This window comes from Gadus macrocephalus, chromosome 7 (genome assembly GCF_031168955.1).
Source record: "Gadus macrocephalus chromosome 7, ASM3116895v1".
Lineage (NCBI taxonomy): Eukaryota > Metazoa > Chordata > Actinopteri > Gadiformes > Gadidae > Gadus > Gadus macrocephalus.
Genome location: NC_082388.1, coordinates 12,382,041 through 12,409,442, shown reverse-complemented (window position 1 = coordinate 12,409,442; position 27,402 = coordinate 12,382,041). Strand labels below are relative to the sequence as shown.

General features: G+C 45.2%; 2 protein-coding genes across 2 annotated transcripts in view; both read right to left on the bottom strand.

The window, feature by feature from the left end:
- Nucleotides 1-17,695, bottom strand: part of ltbp3 (latent transforming growth factor beta binding protein 3) — a 41,770-nt gene extending 24,075 nt beyond the window's left edge. The window contains 1 exon segment of the mRNA XM_060055668.1: nt 17,024-17,695. Coding sequence (XP_059911651.1) covers nt 17,024-17,264 — 241 coding nt within the window. The 5' untranslated portion in view covers nt 17,265-17,695.
- Nucleotides 17,696-21,756: 4,061 nt separating this feature from the next.
- The window catches only part of si:ch1073-224n8.1 (zinc finger protein 697), a 6,369-nt gene continuing 723 nt past the window's right edge, over nt 21,757-27,402 (bottom strand). The window contains exons 2-3 of the mRNA XM_060055769.1: nt 25,099-25,787; nt 21,757-24,896 (exon numbers count right to left, since the gene is read on the bottom strand). Coding sequence (XP_059911752.1) covers nt 23,947-24,896; nt 25,099-25,787 — 1,639 coding nt within the window. The 3' untranslated portion in view covers nt 21,757-23,946. The remainder of the gene's footprint in view (nt 24,897-25,098; nt 25,788-27,402) is intronic.

Here is a 27,402-nt window from a genome sequence, read left to right as displayed (position 1 = left end):
ATGGAAGTCATAATTTTGGTATCGTGCAACACTAATGTACAGTACTGATAAGGTGCGCAATATGTCTCAGCAGACCTCAATGGTTTCCAGAGCTTCATTCATAAAGTCATACTAGCAGAACCACCAATGGCTTTTCCCCAAAAAATTCACTTTGGATCAAATCCATGTGAAAGCCTGTCGGGATGATGGATTAATGGGCCGAACAGGCCAATTAACCGGCTTAGTTCGAGAGAAGAGGTCGGCTGGGGTCATTTTGACAGGGTTTTACCATCAATTTGGAAGAAACTTGTGGTCACTAGCGTGTTTCCAACTGATTTATCGGCAGCATTGGATACTTGGGCCCCAGCCAACCAAGGATGAGGAGATGGAGGAGATTTGCGGTAAGGAGCAGAGAAGAAAGGAGAGGAGAGAACAGCAGAGTTGAGGAGAAAATATGAAAGATCAGGGGAGGAGAAGAGAAGACATGAGAAGAGAAGACATGAGAAGAGAGGAGAAGAGAAGAGTGGAGGACAGGATAGGGGAGGATAATTAAAGAGAAGAGAGAGGAGAAGAGAGGAGAGGAGAGGAGAGGAGAGGAGAGGAGAGGAGAGGAGAGGAGAGGAGAGGAGAGGAGAGGAGAGGAGAGGAGAGGAGAGGAGACAAGAGGAGAGGAGTGGAGAGGAGAGGAGAGGAGTGGAGAGGAGAGGAGATGAGAGGAGATGAGAGGAGAGGCCAGGAGGGGAGAAGAGAGGAGGGGAGGGGAGAGGAAAGGCCAGGAGTGGAGAGGAGAGGAGAGGAGAGGAGGGGAGAGGAGAGGCCAGGATTAGAGATAGGTGAGGAGTGGAGTTGAGAGAGGAGAGGAGAGGAGAGGAGAGGAGAGGAGAGGAGAGGAGAGGAGAGGAGAGGAGAGGAGAGGAGAGGAGAGGAGAGGAGAGGAGAGGAGAGGAGAGGAGAGGAGAGGAGAGGAGAGAGGAGGAGAGAGGATAGAGGTGAGGAGTTGAGTGGAGAGAGAAGAGGAGAGGAGAAGAGAGTATAGAGGCGAGGAGAGGCCAGGAGTGGAGAGGAGAAGAAAGAGGAGAGGTAGGCCTCTGCTCACGGCTGAGCCAAGCGTGCACACATGGAAGTGATCAGGGTGAACTGCCAGGCAGTCTGGCCCACAGCGTAATGAGGGACCAGATCACTTTTATCACAGCGGGTACATCTTCACACACACACACGCACGCACGCACGCACGCACACACACACACACACACACACACACACACACACACACACACACACACACACACACACACACACACACACACACACACACACACACACACACACACACACACACACACAAACACACACACACGCGCACACACACACACACACACACACACACACACACACACACACACACACACACACACACACACACACACACACACACACACCCGCACACACACACTAAAGAGGTAATCAGCCAAACAGGACAAAAGTATCCCAATAAAGACATACACTGAATAACAAACATGGCAGCACAGGGTTTAGAAATAAAAGTTGTTTGAGGAAAGTATTGAAGAATGTATTATTATTTTGAAATTGACTGACTTACTGCCCTGAATGTTAAACTAATCAAATGCTGCTCTGCTATTTTACTGTTACTCATTATTCTATGCTTGAATATGTTTTCTGCAATTCAATTAGATTCACCAATCACCAGAGACACACATCAACCCTGCAGTTGTATATGAATTTGTTGGATTAAATCGTAATACGATAATAATAATTATAAAAAAACATCTACGAGAGTGGAGTATTCAAGATTTTGTCTAGATAATAGGGAATATAGGGAATAATCCAGAGAAAAGATTCCAGAGAGAAGATTCTGTAAAAACCAGGATTCCATCGGATTCCCATTGGTCTACAGCTTAGTGTCTCTACAATGCCTAAAACAAAAGTGGCGAGAGAATGAACACCTTCCAGCATTAAAGGAGATCAGAAACGCACATATCCACGGCGAGGGGATATCCATCTCACTGATATCCACTGTGAGCAGAGCCTTGGCATAGCTTCACCTCCGTGAGCTTTATATACACGTGGTCTAACCCTGGTAAGCAGGTAGCAGCATGCTGGTGGCTGCCAGCGTTGTGGTGGGGGTGGCGGTGGAGGCCAGGGGCTAGCATACAGGAGAGACTCAACCCAGCGAATACTCCAACCTCGCGCGTCTCCACCGCAGTCCGGGGCGTACCACTTGGAACGTTAGGGGAGGGAAGGAGCGGCCAGGGCAAGGGAGTGGGTGGTAGGTGGTGGTGGGGGTTGGCGGTGTAAAATTAGGATTGCAGACGCAAAAATAAAGGGAGGAACCGCAAGAGAGAGACAGGGGCGGTAACCGCTACTTTCCAAACGGGGATTATGTAGGCTAGAGCGAGGAGGGAGAGGTAGAGCGCGTAGGAGAGGTTGGAGCCCAGGAAAGTGTCTGTTTGGCAGGAAAACAGTCAGAGTGAGATCAGACCATCGGACAAAGGGAGAGAGAGAGAGAGAGGGAGAGAAAATGAAACCACCCCCGATGTCTATTCCAGAAACTCACGATATGCGGCCGACTGGCCGTTTGATAAAAGTGACAGTAAAGTGACGATTACAGGGTTTGGGAATTCCTTTGTTACAAAGTGAGGCTGAGAAAGGTAAAAATACCAAGCTAGTGGAAAGCTGTTTTTTTTTAAGGTTCATTGTCCCTACTGAAGAGACAGGTTTTCAAAAAGATGAATACTTTCCATACTTTCCAGTTTGAGACCAGGTTTCCAAAACCCGGCTCAGGCTTACATGGCAGTTTGGAACGGGGATAGAAGGAGGGTTTCCGCTCTACATGTAACCACACCGATAAGACGTTCTGGGTGGTTTCAGAGACAGCTACTGCTTAATGCACCGTCTCGGAGACTACGCCGTTGCCAAGCTGGGAATTGGGATGCGATTGGCCAATACACGGCTGTCATAGCGACGGTTGATACACGGTTGTCATCATTCATTCATTTTTCATTTTGTCGAGCTAGCTCGGCTAAGCATCGACACTCTCCTCTTCCACTCCGTCTTATCGCTCATTAGGGCGGGGAGTTCTTCGGCGTGGCACCCAATGTCATCTGCCAGTTGTTCAGGGTAGGTTCTCTTGGGGCGGCCTTGTGATCTTCTTCCATGGGAGGGCGACCAGAGCAGCACTTTTCCCGCCAGTTCTTCCTTATTCCGCCAGCAATGTCCGGCGAAGCGAAGTCTCTGTAGTCTGATGGATTGGCTGATGGGTGGAATGTTGGCATAGAGTTCCTTGTTCGTCGGATGGTCACGCCATGATCTGTTTAGAGCTGCACGGAGCATACGGGTGTAGGCCCCATCTATCTTCTTCTCCAGTTTAGATGTTAGGGTCCAGGTGGTAGAGCCATATGTGAGGACGGATTCCACTGTTGCCCTGAAGAAGTTTCTCTTGAGTTTGTCTGGGAGGTTCGATTTCCAGATTTTATCCATTCCTTTGAGTGCTCCCCATGCTTTTCCGAGTCTGATGTCGACATCACGTTTGGTCGAGGCGATGTAACTGCCCAGGTACTTAAAATCGTCCACCCGTTTGATCTTTTCGCCACTCAGACAGCTCATACCTGCCGATGCATCTTGATTCAGGCATATGAATTCTGTTTTGACGGCATTTACGTAGAGTCCGATTTCTTTAGCTAGCTTTTCAATGCCATGAAGGAGTGATGTTGCATTTCCAAGGTAATCTGTGAGTATTGCAATATCATCGGCATAGTCAGCGTCTGTGATCTTTTGAGCTGGATGTCGCCTACTTCTTCGTTCGGTGAGTGTAAAGCCAAGTTCCAGGTTATCGTCGAGGGCTTTTCTAAGCACATAGTCCAGGCAGATGATGAATAGGAAGGGGGCCAAGGTGTCTCCTTGTAGGACTCCGGTGGTGATGTCAAAGAAATCCGTGTCTCCATCGGGAGAGCGCACCATAGACCTAGTGTTTTTATACAGCATCATGATGGCGTCTACTGTTTCCTTTGGTATTCCATATGCAGTAAGGATCTCCTCCATTTTTCCACGGTGGATGGAGTCAAAGGCTTTCGAGAAGTCGACAAACAGAAGAGTTGCTGGAAGGTTTTTTGCATTTACTCCTTCTAACATCCTACGAATGGTCAGTATCTGTCCCGAGGTAGATCTGTTTGCTCTAAAACCATTTTGATTCTTCCTCAGTATGGGGTCAATCTCTGGGCGTACTCTGTTTAGTAGCATCAGGTTGTAGGTTTTTGCCGCGATTGCTGTTAGCGTAATGCCTCTGTAGTTCGTCGTGATCCCAAGATTCATGGTGTCGTCATGGTGACAGCTAACACAGTTTGAGAGGGGCTTCCCCGGCACATCGGAGGAAGTGAACTACAGCTTCCGACGACACCGCCGCCGCCGCCATCTGGCCTAGTGCAGACGCCGGGGAACCCAGGGGTCACAGCACACTCCACCGTACACTCTCTCTGAAACCATGCGCTTTTCTAAAAACAATCCCGTAATTATACAGGCTCTTAATTGCTGTGTCACGGTAGACATCTCATCGCTGCGGCCGTCACCCTTTCAGACACCAGTCCATCATGGCCACGCATGCACCCACGAGGTGTCATTTATACTGTACACTGTATCTTGAAATTTAATTTGAATTTATTTCAGTTCTTACATGTTTTTGAAATCTTCCCATTGAAAATAAATCCTTCCTTTGAGTGTAAAAAAGAAGCCAAGCAAACAATTGTAACCGTAATTATTTTACATAGTAGTTATGTTAGCTAGTAACTATGAGTAGATGGTGCTTGTGTGTGTGTGTGTGTGTGTGTGTGTGTGTGTGTGTTGGCATGCGCTCGTACGTGTGTGTGCAGGTCCATACATGTGTTGGTGTGTATGTGTGTGTGTGTGTTTGTTGATGTGTTGATGATACTATAGTTAGACGGTGGTGAGATAAGGGGACAGACGCAGTGTTGAGCTCATGGTAGCCAAAAACTCTTGGGAAAATCCTCCCTGAAATGAAGAGTGATTTAACCTTCAGGGTTGATCTTCCCTTTAACAACTCCATTAGCCCAATCCTCTGTAATCCTTTGCAGAAAGTTTTCACAGTCATGGCTGAAAATCAAATAGTGATAATGTGAATTTTCCAACTATGAGAGTGAGCCTGTATATCTTCATTGACCAGGTGCATTCCTTACACTCGGGCCGGTGTGTCATTAAAAGTGTTAGGCAGGTTGGGTTCGCTTGGTGGTATGTGCAGCCAACAAAGTTGGCTGGTCGTTGGCTGGTTGTGGTTCGTGAGGTTTATTTGTATTTCTTAAGTTCCATGCTAAAAAATGTCCATTGAATCTGAGCCAATTCAAATGAATTCATAACTGCCAGCAACGGCATGTCTGTCTGCCTTTCTGTCTGCGTGTACCTTCCTGTTTCCCTTGCTGTCTGTCATTTGTCTGTGCACCTGTCTGTCTGCATGCTTATCTGTCTGTCTGTCTGTCTGTCTACTTATTTGTCTTTCTGTTTGTTCCTGCATTACAGTCAGACTGTCTGTCATTGTCTATTTCTAACCAATCCACTGAAGACCTCCTGGTCATGATTCAGCGGTGATGGGTCCTGGTCGGGATCAGGAGGTCCGACCAACGGGACCTCAGGGAGACAGAGAGGGAGAGAGTTCCAAACGTCTAAAAACAGAAAGAGTTCCTTCCTTGTAACGTCATGTTTCAATTCAAATCAAATTCGATCCGTGCGTCAGATGAGCGGTGAGAGCGTGGGCCGTAGTGGAGCGCTCCGAGGCGAGCTCTCCTGCGGTAGGCTGAGACACAGAGCAGGAGCAGTTGGTGCCGTGCTGGCCAAGTTGAAAGGTATCTCAACAATGTTAAGAGGACACATTACAACATATAAATGTTCACTGAGACAGTATGCAGAGAGAGAGAGAGAGAGAGAGAGAGAGAGAGAGAGAGAGAGAGAGAGAGAGAGAGAGAGAGAGAGAGAGTCTAGACAGGGGAGGCAGAGAGTGAGTGAGTGAGAGTTAGGGAGACAGAGACGGGGACACAGAGTGCAAGAGAGAGGTTGCTTTGAAATATCAGATGTCAAGTGAGTACAAAAGGGGGAGTGAGAGAGAGTGAGAACAAGACAACGGTACAGCAAGAATGTAAAAGCAGCAGGAAGCACAGTTTCCCTGGCGGGCGCACTGAGCCATGATATGTCCATAAACACACTGTAGCAGAGTCGGAAACTTGCAAACAAAACCTATTCCAGGGGGGAAAAATACCATTTATCTGAATGAAGGAGAGGAGAAATACAGTGGTTGTCCGTAGCCCGAGCCGTGACCACCTGCCTGCATCTGTCTCTCTGTCTGTCTGTCTGCCTGTCTTTCTGTCTCTCTGACTGTCTGTCTATCACGCCTCCCCCAGCAGCGCACCGCTCAGCGCTCAGCCACAGCTGCCCCCGCCCAGCTCAAACATTCCCCTGTACAAAAAACAACAAATTATAGCTCTTAGGGCTCAAGTTCAAACGCCTCACAGCACACTGGGTGGAGAGAGAAGTGTTTGGGAAGTTTGCTTTCACTAAATACTGGAGGGCAAAAAAAAAAGGAATAGATCTTCCGAATCCAGTTGACATAACACCTTTTGGATTTTGTCTGACGGCGAGGCGGCCTCGTTCCTGGTATCCTTGTTGATTCAAGCAGCTCTGAATGTACAAATAATGTAAGAATAAGTCATTAGTCCTTCCGGTGGGACGAGGGTTCTTCCTCCAGCTAACGCCATCATAAAGTCGTCTCCCTGACTGCCTGCATCTCCCTGGCTGCCAGGCCCCCTTCAGGGCCCCAATCAGAGAGCAGAGAGGGGCGGGACCAGCCTCTGTGACGGAGGGGAGATAGGCGTCTGTGACGCGCGGAGTGGCAGCGGGTGGAAAGTGCTATTTTTTCATATTTCGTGACGCGCTTCCATTTACGGTCCAACGCAGCAAGCAAACCGCGGGCCCAAATACGCCCACGCCCCGCTAAGGCCTGTGGGCTGGGAGCGGACCACATGGGAGCATACGGAGCCCATGAAGTGGCTCAGAGGCTTACAGAGCTGCCAGGCGTTTGGGACTGAATGACATAACAAGTGGTGGCCCTCCTAGAAAAAGTTAAAAAAAAAAATAATAATAAAAGTATTACAAACTTGCAGGTCCCTTTTCCCGAAATATGCTCCCCAAACGGCCTTATGCTGCCTGGCTTCCCCCTCAGCAACACACGGTGGAGAAGTTTAGGGGGTTGAGTCGATTGACCGCAGTAATGGTGCCCCAACAATGATGGCTTCGCCAGCCAGAGTTCACAATGCTCCCAGAACACCCATGGTCACAGGAGCGTCACGCACTGACGCCTCAGTGTTTGTGCTGTACGGGACGTGCGCACACAGAGCCGTGGTGAGGGTGGACACCCCCTAACCGACAAGGGTCCCGGGATTAAATCCTGAATGTCTGAGCCTTGAGCCAGATGAATGACCCCTACCTGCTCCTCTTAATGAACTCTGTCTGTGTTGTTTATTTGGATGAAAGCATTTGCTATATTAAAAAATGTATTGGATGTGTTCAAGGCCAGAATAGTGAAGTTGTTTTAGTTTTGGAATCCCAACCAAAAGGTACTGGGTTTGATCCCCAATGTATGCACATTTTCCCTTCGAGAACTCCATTAGGCCAAACATCTGTAATCCTTTACTGAATGTTTTCACAGTCATAGCTGAAAATCAAATAGTGATCATGTGAATTTTCCAACCCTGAGAGTGAGCCTGTATATCATCATTGACCGGGTGCATTCCTCACGCTCAGGTCGGTTTGTTATTGAAAGTGTTACGTGAAACCAACAAAGTATGTCTTTGGCTGGTTGATGTTTTGGAAGGTTACTGGTTTGGAATTGTGGTCGTTTTCCTTTCCATGCAAAAAATATAAATTGAGCCAATTAAAATGAATAAATGATATAAACTGCTTTATCTCTGTGTCTACCTGCCTCTCTACCTTGGTGTCTTGTTTTTTTTTCAACTTGTATTTGAATCTCTCTGTCTGGCCTGTCTGCCTGCCTATCAGTCTATGTTTGTCCCTGCTTGTCTGTCAGTAAGTCTGTCATTGTTTAGGGAGATTTGAGCTCCTCCTATCCCCTACTGGTACCTAAATTACCTGAAGTTAACTCACATTGCTCTGCATGAAAACATCTGCTGTTTGACTTGAATGAAATAAAAGCGAAATACAAAAATGCATGGATAGTGTGTAAAAATAGAAACAATAACTCAAATAACCGACAAACCTGTCACTGAGTCCAAGGGATCCAAAGTAAAGTGCTTGTTGCGTGTGAGCTTTTTTATTTGACATGTCAATGAAAAATGCATTGCGGTTTCCATATCCATGGGTTAGTCCACCTCCACCCCCCCTTGTGGCAATGGCATGGTTGTTTTTGGAGCGAGCGAGAGAGAGACAGATAGAGAGAGAGAGACCGAGACAGGGACAGAGAGAGCGAAAGAGAGAAAGAAATACAGAATGAAAGACAGAGCAAAAGAGAGCGAAAGAGAGTGAGACAGAGAGGTTGGGAGAGAGAGCGAATCAGAGTGAGAGAGAAAGTCAGAATCTTGGCAGAGACGTGCATGATGTCATCTAATGACCGTCTGCTGAAGCTGAGAGGTTTAGGGAAGGAGGAGGAGACCTCTAGGGAGACCAGGTATAGAGATCGCTGACAGTGATTTTGCAGGATTGTGACGGACACCTCACCAGGGTATGGCCTGGCCCCGCCCCACCACCCATTGAACCAATCACACAACTTGAACTTGCCCAGAAGACAAACCTTGGCTCTTCTGGGTAAGTTCAAGTGGTGTTTATAGGAACCAAACGGAGGCCCCTAGGGTTAAGAGAGCGCTGACAGTTGTGCTATCCAGGAGTTATGTGACAAATTCATACCTCCCGGTCTATCTTATTCCCCCCCCACCATCATAAACCCCACTGGGACTTGACCAGAGCTTCACCTTTGACCCCTGAAGCTACATCTTCCGCCTCCTGAACAGGTAGATTAGGAAGTCCAAGATTCTAGCTCTGGTCACGTCGAGCTTCTATTTATTAGGGCTCTTTATTATTAACTTGTGGAAATTTGTCTTTGGCTTTAGAGATACATTGACTTATAGCTGTAAAAATCACAGACATACACACACCCAAAAACTTCCTCAGCCATGGATTAGAATACAGGAGATAATGTCGATAAATAAGAAAGCGGACCTGCAATAATAAACCGTTGGGAGTGCTAAAAAGCCTGGTGAATAGTGGGGAATAGCCCCTGAGTTTGAAGGTCGAGGGGGCTATTTCCCACTATTCACAGAGCCCACTATTCCAAGAGCCTGTTAATTGTTTTAGTATATCACACGTGAACACTCCAAAAATAATCAAGATAACACTTTTGCCGGGATTTAATTGTTTTTATTAGCGTGACGAGACGACCGTCACGCGCGCTCCCCATAATATCCAGAGTTTGTGATCTCTATCATGGGATATTGCCCAATATCCCGAGATAGCGAACCAATCAAATTGCGCCATCTTAGGAGGTTAACGTTTAGCATATACTAGTAACAATTATTATTACGCATCATAGATAGACATCATGAAGACCAGTCACTAATAGCTAATAAAGGTAATTTGTTTAGAAGGATTATACGACAGAGAGCAGGCGTAGCTTTAAGCTAGAATCCCCTGGCCCAATAAACTCAACCTGAACTCACCCACAGCAGAGGTTCTGCTCCAACCGAGTTGTGTTTATGGATACAGGCCATAAACACCATCCCTGGCCCGTTGTCGGATGGAGCCTCAACAGAACCCTGTGACCCCCAGTTCATGAGCTGGGACAGAGTTTAGAATGAGTGGGAAAATAAGAAAACCTTGGGAAGGGCGAGAGGTAAGAAGGAAAGGACCCCTGCTCCAGGATGGTGTTCCCGGATGCCTTGAAATGCAGGTGGTTCCTTATGGTTCGCAGTGAAAAGAGGACTTACATTAAAGAAAATCTGTATTCTCACAATAAACAAATCTTTGTCACAGATTTGAAGGTACTTGAGTAAAAATGCTCCAAAAAAAAAAAAGTGTACAGTGTACATAATTCCCTAGAGAAACAATCAAACCATAGACCTCCAGGCCTCAAACCATAGTCCGCCAGGCCTCAAACCAAAGACCTCCAGGCCTCAAACCATAGACCTCCAGGTATCAAACCATAGACCTCGATGCCTCAAACCATAGTCCGCCAGGCCTCAAACCAAAGACCTCCATGCCTCATACCATAGACCTCAATGCCTTAAAGGTGACATATTATGGTGTTTTCCCAACAAGTAAACATAGTATTTGAGTTCCCGAAAACACGTTTTTGAAGCTGTTTGCTGGAAATAGCTTTTATGAAAAAGGATCTCGCCTACCGCTATTCCCCTCTGTTTCAGTCCCTTCAGAATGCGCTGTTTCTGGTGTCTGTAGCTTTAATGCAAATGAGCTGCTGCTGCCCATTGACCAATGAGCTGTCAGACTGAACCACAGCATGGAGGAGAAGGGATTGTTGCCATTTGCGGACTCCTGGGCTGTTTCCCAATGTCAAGGAAGCATGCTCAACGGCCGCCCTTTTAAGGACGCTACGTCATAGAACGCCGACAAGCACTGTTCCAATGTTGAGGACACTCGAAAGCCGCGCCATTTTTGCGTCCTTTGTTTTTGAGAATTCCGAGATTTTTCAAGGATGCATCGCTGCATCCTAGACGAGCCAAAACTACCCACAATCCTCTGCGTTTTTGTTATATTAGTTATATTAGTTTTCAGAAATATTTTGTGCCGTATTGCTTTTTATAGATTCATCATGTTAATGCAAATAATCAAGCCTAAAGACCTGTGCCACTTTTCAAACGTTTTTGCAACTTAATGATACGTTGCTATATTTTGCATGGACGTAGCTGGTGTTAAACACCACTGTCACCAATGTCAATTTACTCGCTCACAAGTTTACATTATTTATGTATACCTATTTATGTTTGTGTTGAATCGTTTTTTTAGGGTCAGCCCAGCAAACGGAGGCGTTTGTGCGCCTTAGGGTGGCGCACAAACATTTGTTTACCGGTGGAAGGGATAGTGCCACTATCCAATGTTGTAAAATTAATGCACAACCGATCATTTGCAATGTTTGTAATTCTTAATGAACGTATTTAATTGTATTTTATATGATATACTTATGTGTTCAAAGCACTGGTAGATTGTAGGCATATATGAATGAATGAATCAGATCAGTTAAATAATATATCCAAATAAATACACGTTTATCATCTCTTTCTTTGTCTTTTCCCCCCTGCATAATAGTAATCAACCGTACTGTAAATGTGATGCATGAATTCAGTTCTCAGACAATTTCACTTAGTTTTATAAAAATTGAATGGATTTTCCTTTTAATAAAGACAATTCGATCAACCACAACAAAGCTTTTGTGACTTCCCCAAAGAGGCTCCATGCGAAGGAGACATGACCGCATTCATAACAGACAAAAGTCAAATAAATATCGATCAGCTTGATTGCTGCCATGTTTTATTCATAAGCGCACATGTGTTTACAAGCGGACACGCAGTATTAAAAAGCGGAAGCGGAAGCGCTTCCACACTACCAAGTCGTTCCCAAAGTCCGACGTTACAAACGCTAGGAAGCACTCGAGCTAGCACTCAAGTCTCAACTCCATAGGACGCGACTAGCAAGGACGCGTCCTAGCAAGGCTGCAGCCTTCACTTTGGGAATCAGCCCTGGAGCTCATTAACTATATAATATAATAATAATAATATTATGTATGGGTATTTATATAATATTATATCTAATATTAGGGTCAAAAGCTAAGTGCGCCTCGGATGATATTATGAATCATAAAGACTGCGTCTTTATACGTCTGGTACTTCCACAACAAGTAAAGACTCGTAAAGTCTGGGCTGGGCTGGGCTGCCGGACTGCCGCCGAGCTACCCACGCAGGAGCTGCCGGAGCGGGCGGGGGGAGCTCGGTGGCAGTCCGGCAGCCCAGCTCCGGGAGTACAATCCCTTTCTCCTCCATGTCTCCTCCTCCGGACTGTCGCCGAAGCTTCCGCGGCAGTCCGGAGAGCTTCAGCCGAGTTCCCTCCGCCGGAGCTGCTCGTCCGCTGGTCCACAAAATCGTATCTATGCTCTGATTGGAGGGGAGTGGGGAAGCGTGAGGTAATATTCAACTGTGCCCCCTTCCTACGTAGGAGGGGGTGCCGAAAGCGACTCGCTCGTCTGGTAACTGTAGGCGGGGTACTTTCAGAAATGAATATCTCACTCAAAAAATCATGTACAGACTTTTTTCAAAGGTTGTGTGCGTGTGTTTTCCCAGGAAAAGTGTTGTTTTCATAATATGTCCCCTTTAAGCCATAGACCGCCAGGCCTCAAACCCTAGGCCTCCACATACAGACTCCTAACCAGTGAGTAGGCTGCAGACCTGCGCGTCATCGTTGCAAATCGGTAAGCACTTGCATTCCACGGTGGAAACTTTAAATAACAACTCAGTTTCTCCATGGTTTTTGGGTTAAAGATAGGAGTGAGGACTGTTTGTGTAAGGTTGAAATAGATTGCAAAAACGTTCAACCGCCAGCAACACACACACAAACAAACACAAAGACACACACCCACACATACGTACACATAGTATTCCCTCATTGTCACCTCAGGAAGACCTGTAATTGGTGCTTTGCGTTGGGCTGTGTTTAGTTTACCAAACCAAAATAAGTGAATTCCGGGACTACATCCATCTGTATCTAGATGTGCTGGCTTTTCAAAAGTGTCTCAATCAATATAGCCGGAATTAATTTAGCGACGCAGGTTGTGAAATGATCAATTATTTGTCTGATTGAAACCTAACTGATAGTACTCTAAACGAAACCATATATCACAGTATCACTGTCGTTTACGTAGAATGCATGCAGCAGCAAGGTCTTAGTCTGTAGCTGTATGTATGGTATTAACATTTCACCACTTCGAATTAACACAATATATGTCCACCTCTTACTGAGAACCAGGAGCCGGGAGAGAGGAGTTTTGGGGGAGAAGGAAGTGAGTACTAGGGGGATAGAGAGATTGTGTTAGAAAGTAGTGAGTATGTGTGTGTTGGGGAGAGAGAGTGAGGGGCGGAGAGCGAGGAGGGGGCTTGGAAAGGTAAGGCAAACCCTCTTCCTAAACGTAGGAAAACAAACCCTGCTCCTCTCTGAGTGATCCTAACCGAGGGGAAACCAAAACCAAATTACTCACAGGTCAAAGGGTGGACACATCACTCAGCTGGGGCAGGAAAACCTGGTATATCCAAGCCCTCTTGCTCTTCCATGTTTGGGAGCATGGGCAATTCGTTTCTTAACCTTCAGTCCTAAGTTTAGTGCATTTTCCGACTATGGTACAGTCCTGAAAGGGCATATGTGGGGTTAAGGATAGTGTGATGGCTATGGCAATCAATAATTTCCAGCCAAACGGTGGCGTGTTCGAACCTCCAGTGTCCGGAGCCTAACTCCAGGACTACTTCAGCAAGACGCCCCAAACCCTACCATCCAGCGCTCTATAATGACCTAGATCGGTAAGTCTCCAAGTCTCCTAAATGGCTTACTTCTAATAAATGGGGACATTTGGTCAACAATAACCTTTTCTCAAACAGACACAGGTGATCATTGAACAAAAGATGTTAGAGGTTGTGGAATTTGCTCAGGAGGCCTAACAGCTAGTCCTGGTTTGGTGGGGATTGAACCCAGGACCTTTGGGTTGGGATTCCAGAACAGAACAGTCGAGAGACCAGCACACATGTTCCAGCTGGGTCCTCCAGGGAGACATGGTAAGAGGTGGAGCTGTGATGGTGCTCAGCAGCCGAGGTGAGAGGACCACTAGCATGTGTAGAAGGAGGAGATGCTGATGTCACCAACGCTCAGATGAGTGCTCTTGCCCGAACGGGCACAAACGCTAAATTCTGTGGGAAAAGCTAGGGATATACCATTCTCCAGAGAGAGCAATTGGTTAATCGCTTCTAGTTGCACAACTCTAGAACTGTAATGAATACTTATTCCACGTGTAAATCATTATGTCTCCTCAACAATAGGGAATGTACAGCCCAATCTGTGATGCATGCTTTCACCTTTTGGTTTCTCTCACCCTGTATCTGTCTCTGATCTATCTTCAACCATGGGAAAGGAGAGGGAAATGAAAGGAAGAGAGAGAGAGAAAGAGAAGGCCAAATGTGGTATTGATTCAGGTCTAGAACATGGGCCAATTCCTCAAGCCCTGCTGTTATTCATGCTTGATCTCTGGTCAGTGGGTAGTCCAAACTGTAGTCAGAGGTACAGTATATAGTACTGTCTAAGGCAGCTTGACGCACCATATGTAGTATTGACATGTCCGCAGTCTGTTTACAGTTTGTAGTACAGTCCATTTTGTTCAGTCTGTGTTACAGTATTTAGTATCTGCAGTCATTCCGTTTACGCTCTTTGCTCTCTTTAGTGTGTAGTTAAGTCTGTATAGTAACAGTCTGTAAGTATTACAGTTTGAAGTTTATTCTATATTTTGTTTACACGTAAAGATAGTAGACTGTAGTACAGTGTGTTCTATATAAACTACAATGTCTTCATGCATTCTCCACTGCAGTACAACATGTAAGTTGTATCCATCTGAAGTGCATTATGTATTACGTAGTTAGTACATCCTGTAGTACAATCTGACAATCCGTTGCAGAATGTGGTGAAGCAGAGATCTGGAGAAGAATGTTCCGTTTCATAATGTTCGGTTTGGTCATGACGTTTGACTCTCACATCCAAACAGAATCCACCCAGCCTTGAGTTAAACAGCCATACCTGTTCTGCCTCACAGAGCACAAACTCACTTGGAATTTCTCAAAGGATCTTGTTATGAATAAATTGAAAATGGCATCTCTGTGGCTTCCCTGGCTGATCTGAGGGAAGCTGAGTGGATCTCCAATGTAGTGCAATAGTGCAATATACCAACACAACCCAGTATTAATGGAGTTACATACATCACACTTTTAATCGTCTCCCCCCGGGACAGTTGTTTAATGAAGCATAACAGATCCTGTGGTGAAAGTAACTAATTGGTAACCTCTCCTTTGGGAAACTATGATGTATGGTAATGTATTGTATGATCCACAATGATCCAGATTCTTGCCTGGTAGGCGCTTTGTGTTGTGTTCAAGGTCAGAAGGACAGTTGGCATACACCTTGCCCAGGTGGCCTGGAATTCCACCCACTGCTATTCTAAAAATCCCTTTCCATTCCTGAGGATTAGGGAATTACTGGGTTATAAACTAATCCAAAAACGTTAACAATGAGAACCTTTTCTTTCTTTCGCTTAGACGACTCACGGCTACTACGGCCGATGCTTCTAACCGCATGCTACGACATTAACAACTACAGCTACCAGACTGTGGGTTGTTTGAAATATAGCCCCGCCGTGCCAGTTGTTGCACATATGGGTGCTGTGACGCAACAGACCTAATTAAACATCTCAGTCATGAACCTTTTGATTTCATATTAGATAAATATAGACCAGATGACCAGACAAGTAGTTCCCTCTGACCGTTCCTGTCGTCTTCTCTCAATCCCCAAATAAGGTAATGGTCACGGCCATTTTAACAGACGGGTGAGAAAATTCCACCAGTCCACGCAACATTCCAAAGCAGACGGAAAAAGACCCCATCTCGCTCCTGCTACACCATGGCCCTCTTTCTCTCGCTCGCACTCTCTCTCGAAACTGGTGCCCACTTTTTAGAGTTGAGTCACTCAAGGCCTTTCTGAGACTGCCTGCATCGCACCCTAGATAGACCTCAGATGTTGATTGAAAAAAGAAAAAAGAAAAAAGGGGTTTGATCTGCAGAATTGATGGGAAGCAACGTGAGGTATTCTGAGAATTCACTAGAAGTTTGTCTTTGGAAGATGTGTGCACAGGAGTTAAACAAATGTACACTGAAGAAGGAGAGAGGAGAGAGCAGAAAAGGAGCCAGGGGAGGTAGCTATCGACAGCTCCAGGTGTCAACTGTATAGCTCCTAGCGACCTTCCTTCCACTAATATACACCAACAGATTTGATACTACAGCTACTGGATGTGGGCTTCTTAATTTGTGTTGTCCAGGCCTACTTAAACCACGCAGCACAGCAAAAAGCATCTGATTGGACGATCAAAAATAAGTGCCGTGGCTAACTAACGTTTGTGCCTGCTGTAGCTGAAGTCATCAATAACGCCTGTAACTCAATAATATCACCTAACAAATAGTTATGTTACACTATAGTGCTGAGCTCTAAAATCATTGAAAATATGTATTGTAGTTATGTGATCAGTACTAAGCATAATGGATGTCCATTGTGATTCCAACATGGAGATTAACAGCAATGTTTTCCTACATTCAACTCCATGTTAATATGTAATAGGAATAATATCAATGTGCCTCCAGTCCAGACACAAGGGTTTCAATACCTACAGCAATGTATGTTGTGTTTAATTAGTGTGCGTTTTGTTCAATTGTTTTCGTAGAAACTGTGGGAGTGAGAAGGTGTCAATGTCTTGCCAGTTGTTCTGAACCACGGCCTAATCTCTGGCCAAGCAGACTCTGTGGAGGCGCTACAGTAATATCCAAGGGTACAGCTATTTAAATCCTTCTCACTGATCTTCACAGCATGAGATTGCTATTTATTCCACATACTTCTGGGTCTACTACTGATAATAAGGGGACAGGGGGAGGGAGGGGAGTTGGGGGGGGAGGGAGGGGAGTTGGGGGGGGGGGGGGGGTGAGACGAAGCCATTGCCACGAAAAGCATAATCAGCAAGGCATTCAAAACAGGCCTTTCTCTTCCATATGGTTTATATTGAAGAGAAGGCATCTGACCCGCTGATGAAGTTAAAGGCTATACTCTACTAGAAACACATGGTCTAGGACAGGTTCACGAATATTGAATATCCCATTAGCCTCAATCCTTGGCCTAAATTGTTCATGAAACTATTGTTAAGTATGACTCAATGACTCACCGACGGTGAACCCTGGCCCCGTGAGCGTGTCTCCCGCCCGTCCATTCTCTCCTATGAGTGTGGTGTTGCTGCCTTGCTCGCAGGTATCCTGGCAGTGGCCGTTAGCGTAACAGATCCGTTTGCAAATGAGCGGTGCGATGACCACCTTGAAGCGCTCCCGTGTGGAGGAGCGCTCGGTGCACCACACCAGCTTGTGGACGATCAGCCAGACGAGCAGCAGACGGGGGATTAGATTGGGCATTCTGGCATCTTTCACCGTCACCGTCCACGCAGAGAAGTCGGCCCGTCCGATGGGTTAAACCGAGCTGCAGGTTGAGACCCAGCGAAGCGTTATGCTATGCTTGCCTGTGTTTGATTCGATTTATTCAGTTTTTCCTGGGACGGCCGTCCGTGACATACGTCCCATAAAGCGAAAATTTCTGGAAGAAAAAAAACTCATGCCTTTTATGAAAAATAAATAACTGTTCTCGCGTACTTAGTTAATCCCTTTGGTCTCAGCGAAAAGTTCGACATCTTGGTTGGTTAGTTTTGGGTTACCCGGTTACCAAGGGGGTTGAAAAGTTATTTCAAGTGAGTGATCTTCTTCTGGTAGCCTGCGTGCTGGCCCTCTGTTCCATGGGATAGCTTTGAGTGTGCGTATGAGAGGTTAAAGAAAGAAGGGAGGAGAGAGGACTCTTGGTGAGCCAATCCTCGCTGGAGAAAGCTGGCAGCAGGCCAGGCAGTACAGGAGCTAAGCGCTGTTTTCACCCCAAACCCCCTGTCTAGAAAACGACAACGGCCCGGGGTAGCGTGTGGGTGTTAATAGGACAGGACTGCATCATCTTAAATTAAATGCCAAATCTTCTCAAAGTGACTTGACTATGTTTTGGGGAGAGAAAAACAAGATGTGCTACTTTGGAAATAATAGTGAGAGAGAGAGAGAGAGAGAGAGAGAGAGAGAGAGAGAGAGAGAGAGAGAGAGAGAGAGAGAGCTTCCCAACGTCTGGCCACCAGTCATACCAAGACATAAGGAACACACACTTCCCATGGATTACACACTCCACATGCTAACAAACAACCACAAACAATAATGTACGATCACTGCAGTGCGATTGTGACCTGTTGTGATGAGAAAAGGACCTCAAACTCCTCATAAAAAGAAGACTACCAATGGACTTTAATCACCAACACATATCCTATGGAAGCATATCCTCCCACTATCCTCCATGCAACGGTTAGTGTTTGGCCCCAGAGGTTTCCCAGTGAGAAGAATAACAGAGAGAAAAAGAGAGGTTATCTATTTTTACCCTTTATAGTACCTTGTTTTTCTTCATTTGCCTAATTGTTAGACTGCTTTGGCAATGACATGGTTTTACTTGACACGCCAAGAAAGCTCTTCTCCTTCTTTTACAGAGAGAGCAAAAGAGAGAGAAAGAGAAAGAGGGGGGGGGGGGTAGAAAGGTGTGGGGAGAAAGGGATAAGATTGAGTGTGGTTGAGTCACTTCCTCTCTTAAAAAAAGGGAGAATGTTTACTTGAGGTCACTAAGGAGGTGACTGCATGGAGTTCACATACAACATTTCCATCTGCCACCATTTGCACATACACAGACAAACACACGCGCACACACACCACACACACACACACACACACACACACACACACACACACACACACACACACACACACACACACACACACACACACACACACACACACACACACACACACACACACACACACACACACACACTTTAACCCACCAACACACACATAAGCACATACACAGACTTAAACAAACAAACACACATTCTATATGTTAAAGGGAAATTGGCCATTTCCTGCATTTTCTACTTTAGGATGGATAATCGTTAATAAAAACCTGAGGCTCAACATTGAAGGATAATTTGTATAACTGCACAAAGCCACTGGATCAAGACATAGGACAATAAAAACAATTTTGTATTGTCAGTTAATATTGGTTCACTATCCACTTTGTTATTTTATTACTAAATGAATATTCACAGATACCTGGGGAGACTTACATATGTTATAAAGAGATAAAGAACTGGATCTATAACTATATAGTGTTAGATATTTAAGCCTGCCAAGTCTTATATTGTATAAGTATTGTTTTACAATCTTAAATTGTAGATGGCAAAATTCCACGTTATAGCAGAGGATGGTTTCGATCCATCGACCTCTGGGTTATGGGCCCAGCACGCTTCCGCTGCGCCACTCTGCTCGGCAAATATGCTTAGACAACGGTCTTTTTCGTACTTTCCTCCTATATAGAAATGCATGTATAAACACATGTATAAAATAAATATTCACAGATACCTAGGAACACCTACATATTTATAAAGAGATGGTATAACTATATATAACTAACTGACTATAAAGTCAGTTATATAAGCCTGCAAGTCTTATATTATGTAAGTATTGTCTTACACTGTATATGGCAAAAGACCAAGTTATAGCAGAGGATGGTTTCGATCCATCGACCTCTGGGTTATGGGCCCAGCACCCTTCCGCTGCGCCACTCTGCTAGACGGATAGACCAATGTTGTCTATCTTAATCTATGTCTCATTGCATACTGCCCCTTGTATAAAGTAATGTTAACAATGTCTCAGGTTGGCGCACTGTGTTTTTACCTTTGCGGCACTCCAAGAACTCGAGAGCATGGTTGTTCTCGCTGTTTTATCCCCCCAGGGTACAAAAGCACGGAATGGAGACCGAGCTTCTCTGCGGCTCAACACCGCCTCCGTCATCTGAGAGGACGACAATCCGTTGTTGGGGGAACGACAATACAGAAAACGAGGTTCTGAAACTTTGTTTGGATGCTTAAGTTAACCTTTGTATTCCTCTGGTAGCCTGTTGTAGCCTGTTTAGCCGAAAAGTTAATCGCGGAAAGAAAATTGTTCTGTCGTTTTCTTAAACCGTTAAAAGAAGACCTTCCAGGCCATTTAGGTCTTATAATAGATCTAACTATACCCTGTTCGTCATCTCTCAGAACTGACAATGCATGTGACAGTATGTGATTTAAAGAAATATGTACCCTTTTAGTCCCGGAGCAGAGTGGCGCAGCGGAAGCGTGCTGGGCCCATAACCCAGAGGTCGATGGATCGAAACCATCCTCTGCTATAATTTCTTCTTTTGCCTTCTACAATAGGCCTATACGATTGTACGACAATATTTAAACAACTTTAGACTTGGCAGGCCACATAACTGACTTTATTCTCAGATTGTTTGATATTTAGATTAAATTCTGCATCTCCTTATAACATATATAGGTGTTCCCAGGTATCTGTGCATATCCATTTTGTAATGAAATAACGTGGATAGTGTATCAACATACAATGCAAATTAGTTGTCATAGTCCTATGTCTAGATCCAGTGGCTTTGTGCAGTCTCACAAATTACTGTACTAGTAATCTTATTCAGCTTGTGTATTTTCAGAGCTCCAGAGCAGAGTGGCGCAGCGGAAGCGTGCTGGGCCCATAACCCAGAGGTCGATGGATCGAAACCATCCTCTGCTAACACATGGTTTTTAACTTGCTCAAACACTGTACAATAACTGGTAATAACCCTCATTCATATTATTAGAGGCCTAATGTGTTGAAACTACGCTTCAAAGTAAACCCTCCATTTCCTCATCCTAATTTGGTTATCATTAATTAACTAACAGTTTACACATTCATTTCAGCGCTCATAGTTGATTGACATTATAAACCATCCTTATGTTATCATTTTGTCTCATTGACATGGGTTATACCGGAGGCAGGCATTGCAATGCCATTGGCCCGGCTTCATGCAATAATGAACTTCAATACAAATGTTCACATTGATACTTGATTTGCTAAGTCTTTCAGTTTAATTATACGTAATAAAGAAGGAAGATGTTGCAGTACTATGAGCGCCTATATGTTATGTTAGTTTGCATTCATGGTATACGTCAGCTTTTGCTCTTTTTTTGCTTCATTTTGACACGTCAGTTTTACTTCTACCATAAGAGCTTTAATATAGATTTGGCGCTCTGGTTTTTTAATTTTGAAGTTACAAATGTATAAACATCAGAACTACACAAAGCAGTCCCAGTTGCCCAAAGTATAAGGCATTGCCCTGAATGCCCTCCCAAATCATAATTCAAATGTCCCGTAGCCCAGAGGATATACAAACCTTTACAACGTGAAAACATTAATTTAAAAGGAAAGGTAATCTGATATTAAATAAATGCTAAATTCTATAATACTCACACACCCAATTCAACTGTCCAAAACTCAAGAGTAATGGATCAAAACCATAATATGTTCTTAAATTGTACTTATATTGATTATTTGTGTCACAAATTGTGCAGATTTCTAACTTTACCACAATTTACAAACATATACCTTTAATCTTAACACCATCTTCATTTGTGTCAGTTATTATCTAGCTGTTGATAGCCAAGAAAGGTTACCAGAACCAACACATACAAACCGTAAGTAAAAGGCATTGAACAGGCCAGTTTTTACAGAAGACTGAGAAAGTCAGGGTGGACATACATGCCTTAGCCAGGTTATAAACCGATGAAACATGACTGAAAGCCTTGGATTTGGAAAGCCTTACTCACAAATAATCATACATTAAGTGTTTATATAGTTATATATATAGTAGGTATTTCCCTTGCAGATGTTTAACAGTTGTTAAACAAAAGTACAGTGTATCATTGACTTATACAATTCTTATTAAGAAGAAAAAAAGGGCACAGAAATGTATAAACAAATGCCCTTTAATATACAACATTTAGGCAAAAGGGTTGACTTATATGGGAAAATATTTGGAGCACAGAGGCATGAAAAATTTATTCAGTAAACACCAGATTCAGGACTGAAATAGATCACTTTAAAGTAAATTCATGCAAAGCTCCCCAGAATGTGCTTGAACCAAAAAGAAGTTAAGTTAGTTAAGAGGGGGTAAGGACAACCGTGGCAAAGTTCCTAGTATAGACACATGTTTCATAGTTGAACCCATATAAAAAAAGGGCACACACTAGTAAATGTATGTACATATTGTTCTCATTTAAACAATTACATTAAGCTCATTAAAGTAGCGTGTATAATGGTAGATCTATATCTCAGAGAGGCAGAGAGAAATGTTCCTTTTCTGCTTGTTCTGATGCCCAAAAGCTTTGCCATTGGAAAGAAGATACAGGAGATTACATATTTACAGTACAGTCGTAGACCAATGGGCAATACTTGGGCTAAGGGGGACAGGGTGTTGTAAGTCACATTCTTATGTACAGAGTCAGCTCACCTAGAGTTGGTGCCATGGGAATGATTAGACATGCATGCGCCAATGCGGCTCGGCTAATGGCCGCAACTTTGGAGGGTTAAAATCTTAGAAACATTGAGCCATTCAATGTCTTGAATATGAAACACTGGTTGTAAAAAAAAAAAGAAAGGAATGCCATTTGTTAATACATGGTTATTAAATACAGAAAAATGGTAAAAGAGTTTTGTAGCGTTAGCCTGTGATGAAAAATGGACTTGTCCCCTCACCACAGTGCGGCAGATTACAAACTTGTGGCACAACCTAAAGTTTCACAAATAATTTCTAGGGTGGTCGGTCATTTTGACTCAACATAACCGACAATCCTTTCCATCCGTCAACACCTTTGACAGATGGAATTTAAGACCAGTTGTGTCAGACACTTTGACAGATTGACATTTTGAGGCAGACAGAATGAAGCTGCTAGTCGAGCAGGGGCAGTGAATTCAGCGTCATTTCACAAGGTCCATCTCAACACCGAGCCGACCAAAAAGGACCACCGTCCATCAGTCAAATGAACTAGTGTCAATAGATGGCATCAAGGACCACCGTCCATCAGTCAAATGAACTAGTGTCAATAGATGGCATCAAGGACCACCGTCCATCAGTCAAATGAACTAGTGTCAATAGATGGCATCAAGGACCACCGTCCATCAGTCAAATGAACTAGTGTCAATAGATGGCATCAAGTCGTTTTTCATTTCTCTGAATGCGGCATGTTGATGCCACACATCTTATTCAATTCAATTTCAAAGTGTTTGTCATATGCACAAAAGAGATGTTCTCAGTTGTACAATGAAATTCTTCCTTTTCTTCCCACAGTCTAAATGCCAAGATTTTTTTTACAAGATAGATAGAAGTAATAATACATTTGCCCTTATCCACACCAATGAACAGTCCCCATCACATTCTGTAGCAGAAGCCTTTGAATGCGCAGATCTTTAAAATATAAAGGATGAGGCTAACAGATGAGGGCACGATGCATCGACACTGAAGAAAGGCTGTGCTTCCCGCAAACACGCCAACAGGCTATACTCGGGCCACACCTTGATAAAGGCTTGTGGAAACTTAAAAGTTGATAAAGTCATATTACATCCGTCAATCCATCCATCCTGTGTGTCAAACCTCCCCATCACACCTTGGCTCCCAGGCCAACCAGGGAGAGACATCCAACCAGAGAGGCTCCCCTCACTGGCTGAGGGTCATGTCTATGCACCTGCTACTACCATGGATGGCATATCTCTGCTCTGCCACTAAAACATTGACCCAACAGCAGCTGCTCTCGATGCTCCCACACACACACACACAAACACACGACGTGGCCATGAGAACAGCTACTTCAAACTGTTGGCTCTCGAACAAAACACAAAGCGCATATTCAGAACTACGTTCACATCTACAATACAAAATGAAAAAGGCAAACGCAAATGGACTACCCTGATAAAAGAACACTCCAAAGCTGGGGTTAGATGAGCCAGAATGTGTGACTCGAGAGAATCAAAACTCTTCCATGATGGCCAGGTTTGTAAAAACAATAGGAAGACAATTTGAACAGTATTTTAGTTTTGTCACCAGATGGAGCATACGTTTTTTTTTGTAGCTTCGGAGGGGGTGGGGGGGGGGTGGAGCGTGGCTCTAAACACAGTCCACCACTGAGGTCTCGTCCTCCTCCCCGCCCCACTCGCCAAACCTCATCTGGGGGGAGGGGGCGGCGGGGTGCAGGCTGTTGATGTCGTCCATTGCGTCGGGGTCCACCTCCTCGGCGGGGCCCATGGCCAGGTGCCCCGCCTCCTCGCGGTGGGTGCGCACGTGCTTGCGCAGCGCGGCCGGCTCCTTGAAGGTGCGGTTGCAGAAGGGGCAGCAGCACGGCCGCTCGCCGGTGTGGATCAGCTGGTGGTGCTTCAGGTGCTGCAGGCGGCTCAGGCGCTTGCCACAGATGGCGCACACGTACGGCTTCTCGCCCGTGTGCGTGCGCCGGTGCTTGCGCAGGCCGTCCAGGTGGCGGAAGCTGTTGCCGCACTCAGAGCACGAGTAGGGCTTTTCGCCCGTGTGGATGCGCAGGTGGGTCTTGAGCGCGCCCGACTCGCGGAAGCGCCGGCCGCACACGCCGCACGGGTACGGCTTCTCGCCCGTGTGGATGCGGATGTGCTTCTTCAGGCTGGAGATCAGGCGGAACGTCTTGCCGCACTCCAGGCAGTGGTGGGGGCGGTCGGCAGAGACCTCCACCGTCAGGTCAGGCGCAGAGGGGCCGGCGTTGTCATCCGCCCGGGCCGGGGACAGACCGTCCACCCTGCCGGGGACAGTCCTTACGGCGGCCTTCTGTACGTCCAGCGCGCCCTGATTCTGGGGGACCGTGCGGGGTCTCACAGGCCGCGGGTGACGAAGAGGGTAGGTGAAGGACCGCTGGGAGCCCCCGTCCTCTCCCTGGCCATAGCCAAGGTCACCAACGTTGTGGCCAGATGCCTCTCCGTCGTCCCCGGTCAACCCCTGGTCCTTCCTGGAAGACTGGCCGTTGCCTGGGGTCAAACCTTGCTCCTCTTTGATCTCAAACCCGGAACCGCTGCCTCGCTGGGACTGCCGTTCATCTGGGGGTGCAAACGAGATCAACTTCAGAGCCTTAAACAGGCATGCTGGTAAATAGAACTAAAGAAGCTCCTCAATAATAACATCAGATACAATACAAAGCCTGTATTTATTAATAAATATATAATTTTTAATCGTATGTGGATGCATGTAGACAAAGGCCATGAGTCATTGTATAATTCATGAATGAATTATATAATTTACCTTGTCTATTTGAATCGTTGATCATGTGGGCCGTGTTGGTGTAGGCGTCCAGTGAGTGGTTTGTCACAGATCCATCGGGTTGGATTGACAGCTGGCACATCTTATAGTCATCTCGTGGTTCGAAACCGTGGAGTGAGTCGTCCACGGAGCCACCTAGACCCAAGTCCACGCCGGAACCGTTCACGTTCCGAGAGTTCTGGTGATCTCGGTCCATTCCCGTATTCATAGACGTCAAGGAAGACAGCGACGGTGCGAAAACAGACTGAGTTTGAGAGCCCGGGTAAGATATCTGAAGTTGATCAATCAGTTTCTGAGCACTGCACAAACATTCCTGCAGTGTCTTCAGTTCTCGCTCGGACACTTCCAGGCGAACCTTTAGTCTCTCGTTTTCCTGCTCCTTGTTGTACAACTCTTGTTGTGTCTCGTTTAAAACGAGGACCACCTCGCCAAGAACAGTGTCCACTGCGGCAGACATGGCATTTTGAATAGTGGGGGCCAGGCGTGATTTTAGGGATGGGACAGTCATGTTGCCATGCGAACCGTACCCAGTCTTGTCCACTTTCCGATCGTAGCAAGACTCCGACCCGGTCCGATTGGGGACGTTGATGATGCTTTGTTTTCGGTTTCCACTGTTAACCACACTACTACTAGACGCAGATGAATCCATTCCACCGGCATAACCTCCTCTTCTGGAAGTCATGGTGATATTTCGGTTATTATTTTGCAGGCTAACGTTAGCAGGTTTTTGCGCTTACGCCGTATGGTTTCCTAGCGTACTACTACTCTACAACGATCTCGTTATGGCCGCGGAAATGCTTCAGCGGGGGTGCAGGGAGGGAGAAAAACACGTATTTTTATCCGCATTTAATTCATGGGTTGTCACATTCAATTTTAAAACGACGTCGGTCAACTTTACGATGCAGGGAGTTGATCGTCGCAGGGCCCTGGCTAGGCCTGGCTAGCAAACACTAGCCTTCTGGTAAACAACTAGGTAACACGCACCAAAACTGAGGCTAATTTTAACACCAAGTTCATTTATACACACTTTCACTGTGATCATTAAGGTCCCAGTAATGTGTAATAATATGTAGAAAAGTGTTAAGTGTTTGAAAGCATAACGCTCGTCCTACCGCGGGTGATCGATACTCTTGTGCTTCTCGCGGATCTGGGCTGTTCGTATTTCTTGATTGGCTGACAGGCAGTGTTGCCAGATTGCAACACTGCCTGGATGCAGAGCGCCTCAGCCAAGGTCGTCCGATTGGGCGGGAAATCTGGCCAATCTGGCAACACTGCTGACAGGTCGGTTTCTGTCGCACAAGAATGACGATGGTTTAAAAAGGGGCGTGTTTACTTTTTTCTTTATTAAAGTTTATTCATTCGTTTATTCAATGGTTGTGAATGTATGTTTTTTCTCCATTTTAAGCTATGTCAATATTTTCTCAATGCACCCTTTTTGAACAAACTTGGAATAATATTAATTGTGTTGTGCTTGCAATGCTCTTTAAATAGGCCTATTCTGATTGTATGCCTTACGACCTACTGGAATAAATCATTATATTTAGGAAATTAGGCTATTAACTTTATAACTGATGAAGTGGTGCCCTAATCAAATCACATGAATATTATATATATACATATATATATATACATACATATATATATATATATATATATATATATATAGAGAGAGAGAGAGAGAGAGAGAGAGAGAGAGAGAGAGAGAGAGAGAGAGAGAGAGAGAGAGAGAGAGAGAGAGAGAGAGAGAGAGAGAGAGAGAGAGAGTGTATACAATTAACCTATTCACCGAGATTGATGTCGACATTATCGCAAAATATTTCCCAGATCTTATCTTTCCCTGCTGTAATGAAATCGTGACTGATGTGTTTTATCTTCTCCAGACTGAAGACTCGGGTATCATTCATATGGGAGGGTGTCTGGAGTTGAAGACCTGCATGCTGAGTCAATACTGCCTTGCGCTCCTTCCACTCCCAAAGGTAATTCTTACTAAGTGCTACACTTTAATGACACATTACAGTTATTGACTACTTGTTCCAGACGCTTCCTGTTTACTGGACGGTGATTTTCAAAGTGTAGGTCGGTACCATATAGGGGCCACCAGAGGACGCTGAAGGAGCCTATTGTAAAATCATTGTATTCATTTTTTTTTTTTACAGATAACAGAAAATTATGTGCTCAGATATCCTTATATAAGAAAGATAATATATAGTAAATTGTATCAAAGATTTTACATGCTATGGATAATCAATGTTTGTTTGATGAGGGGAAGAAGTTGAAACTGCTTAG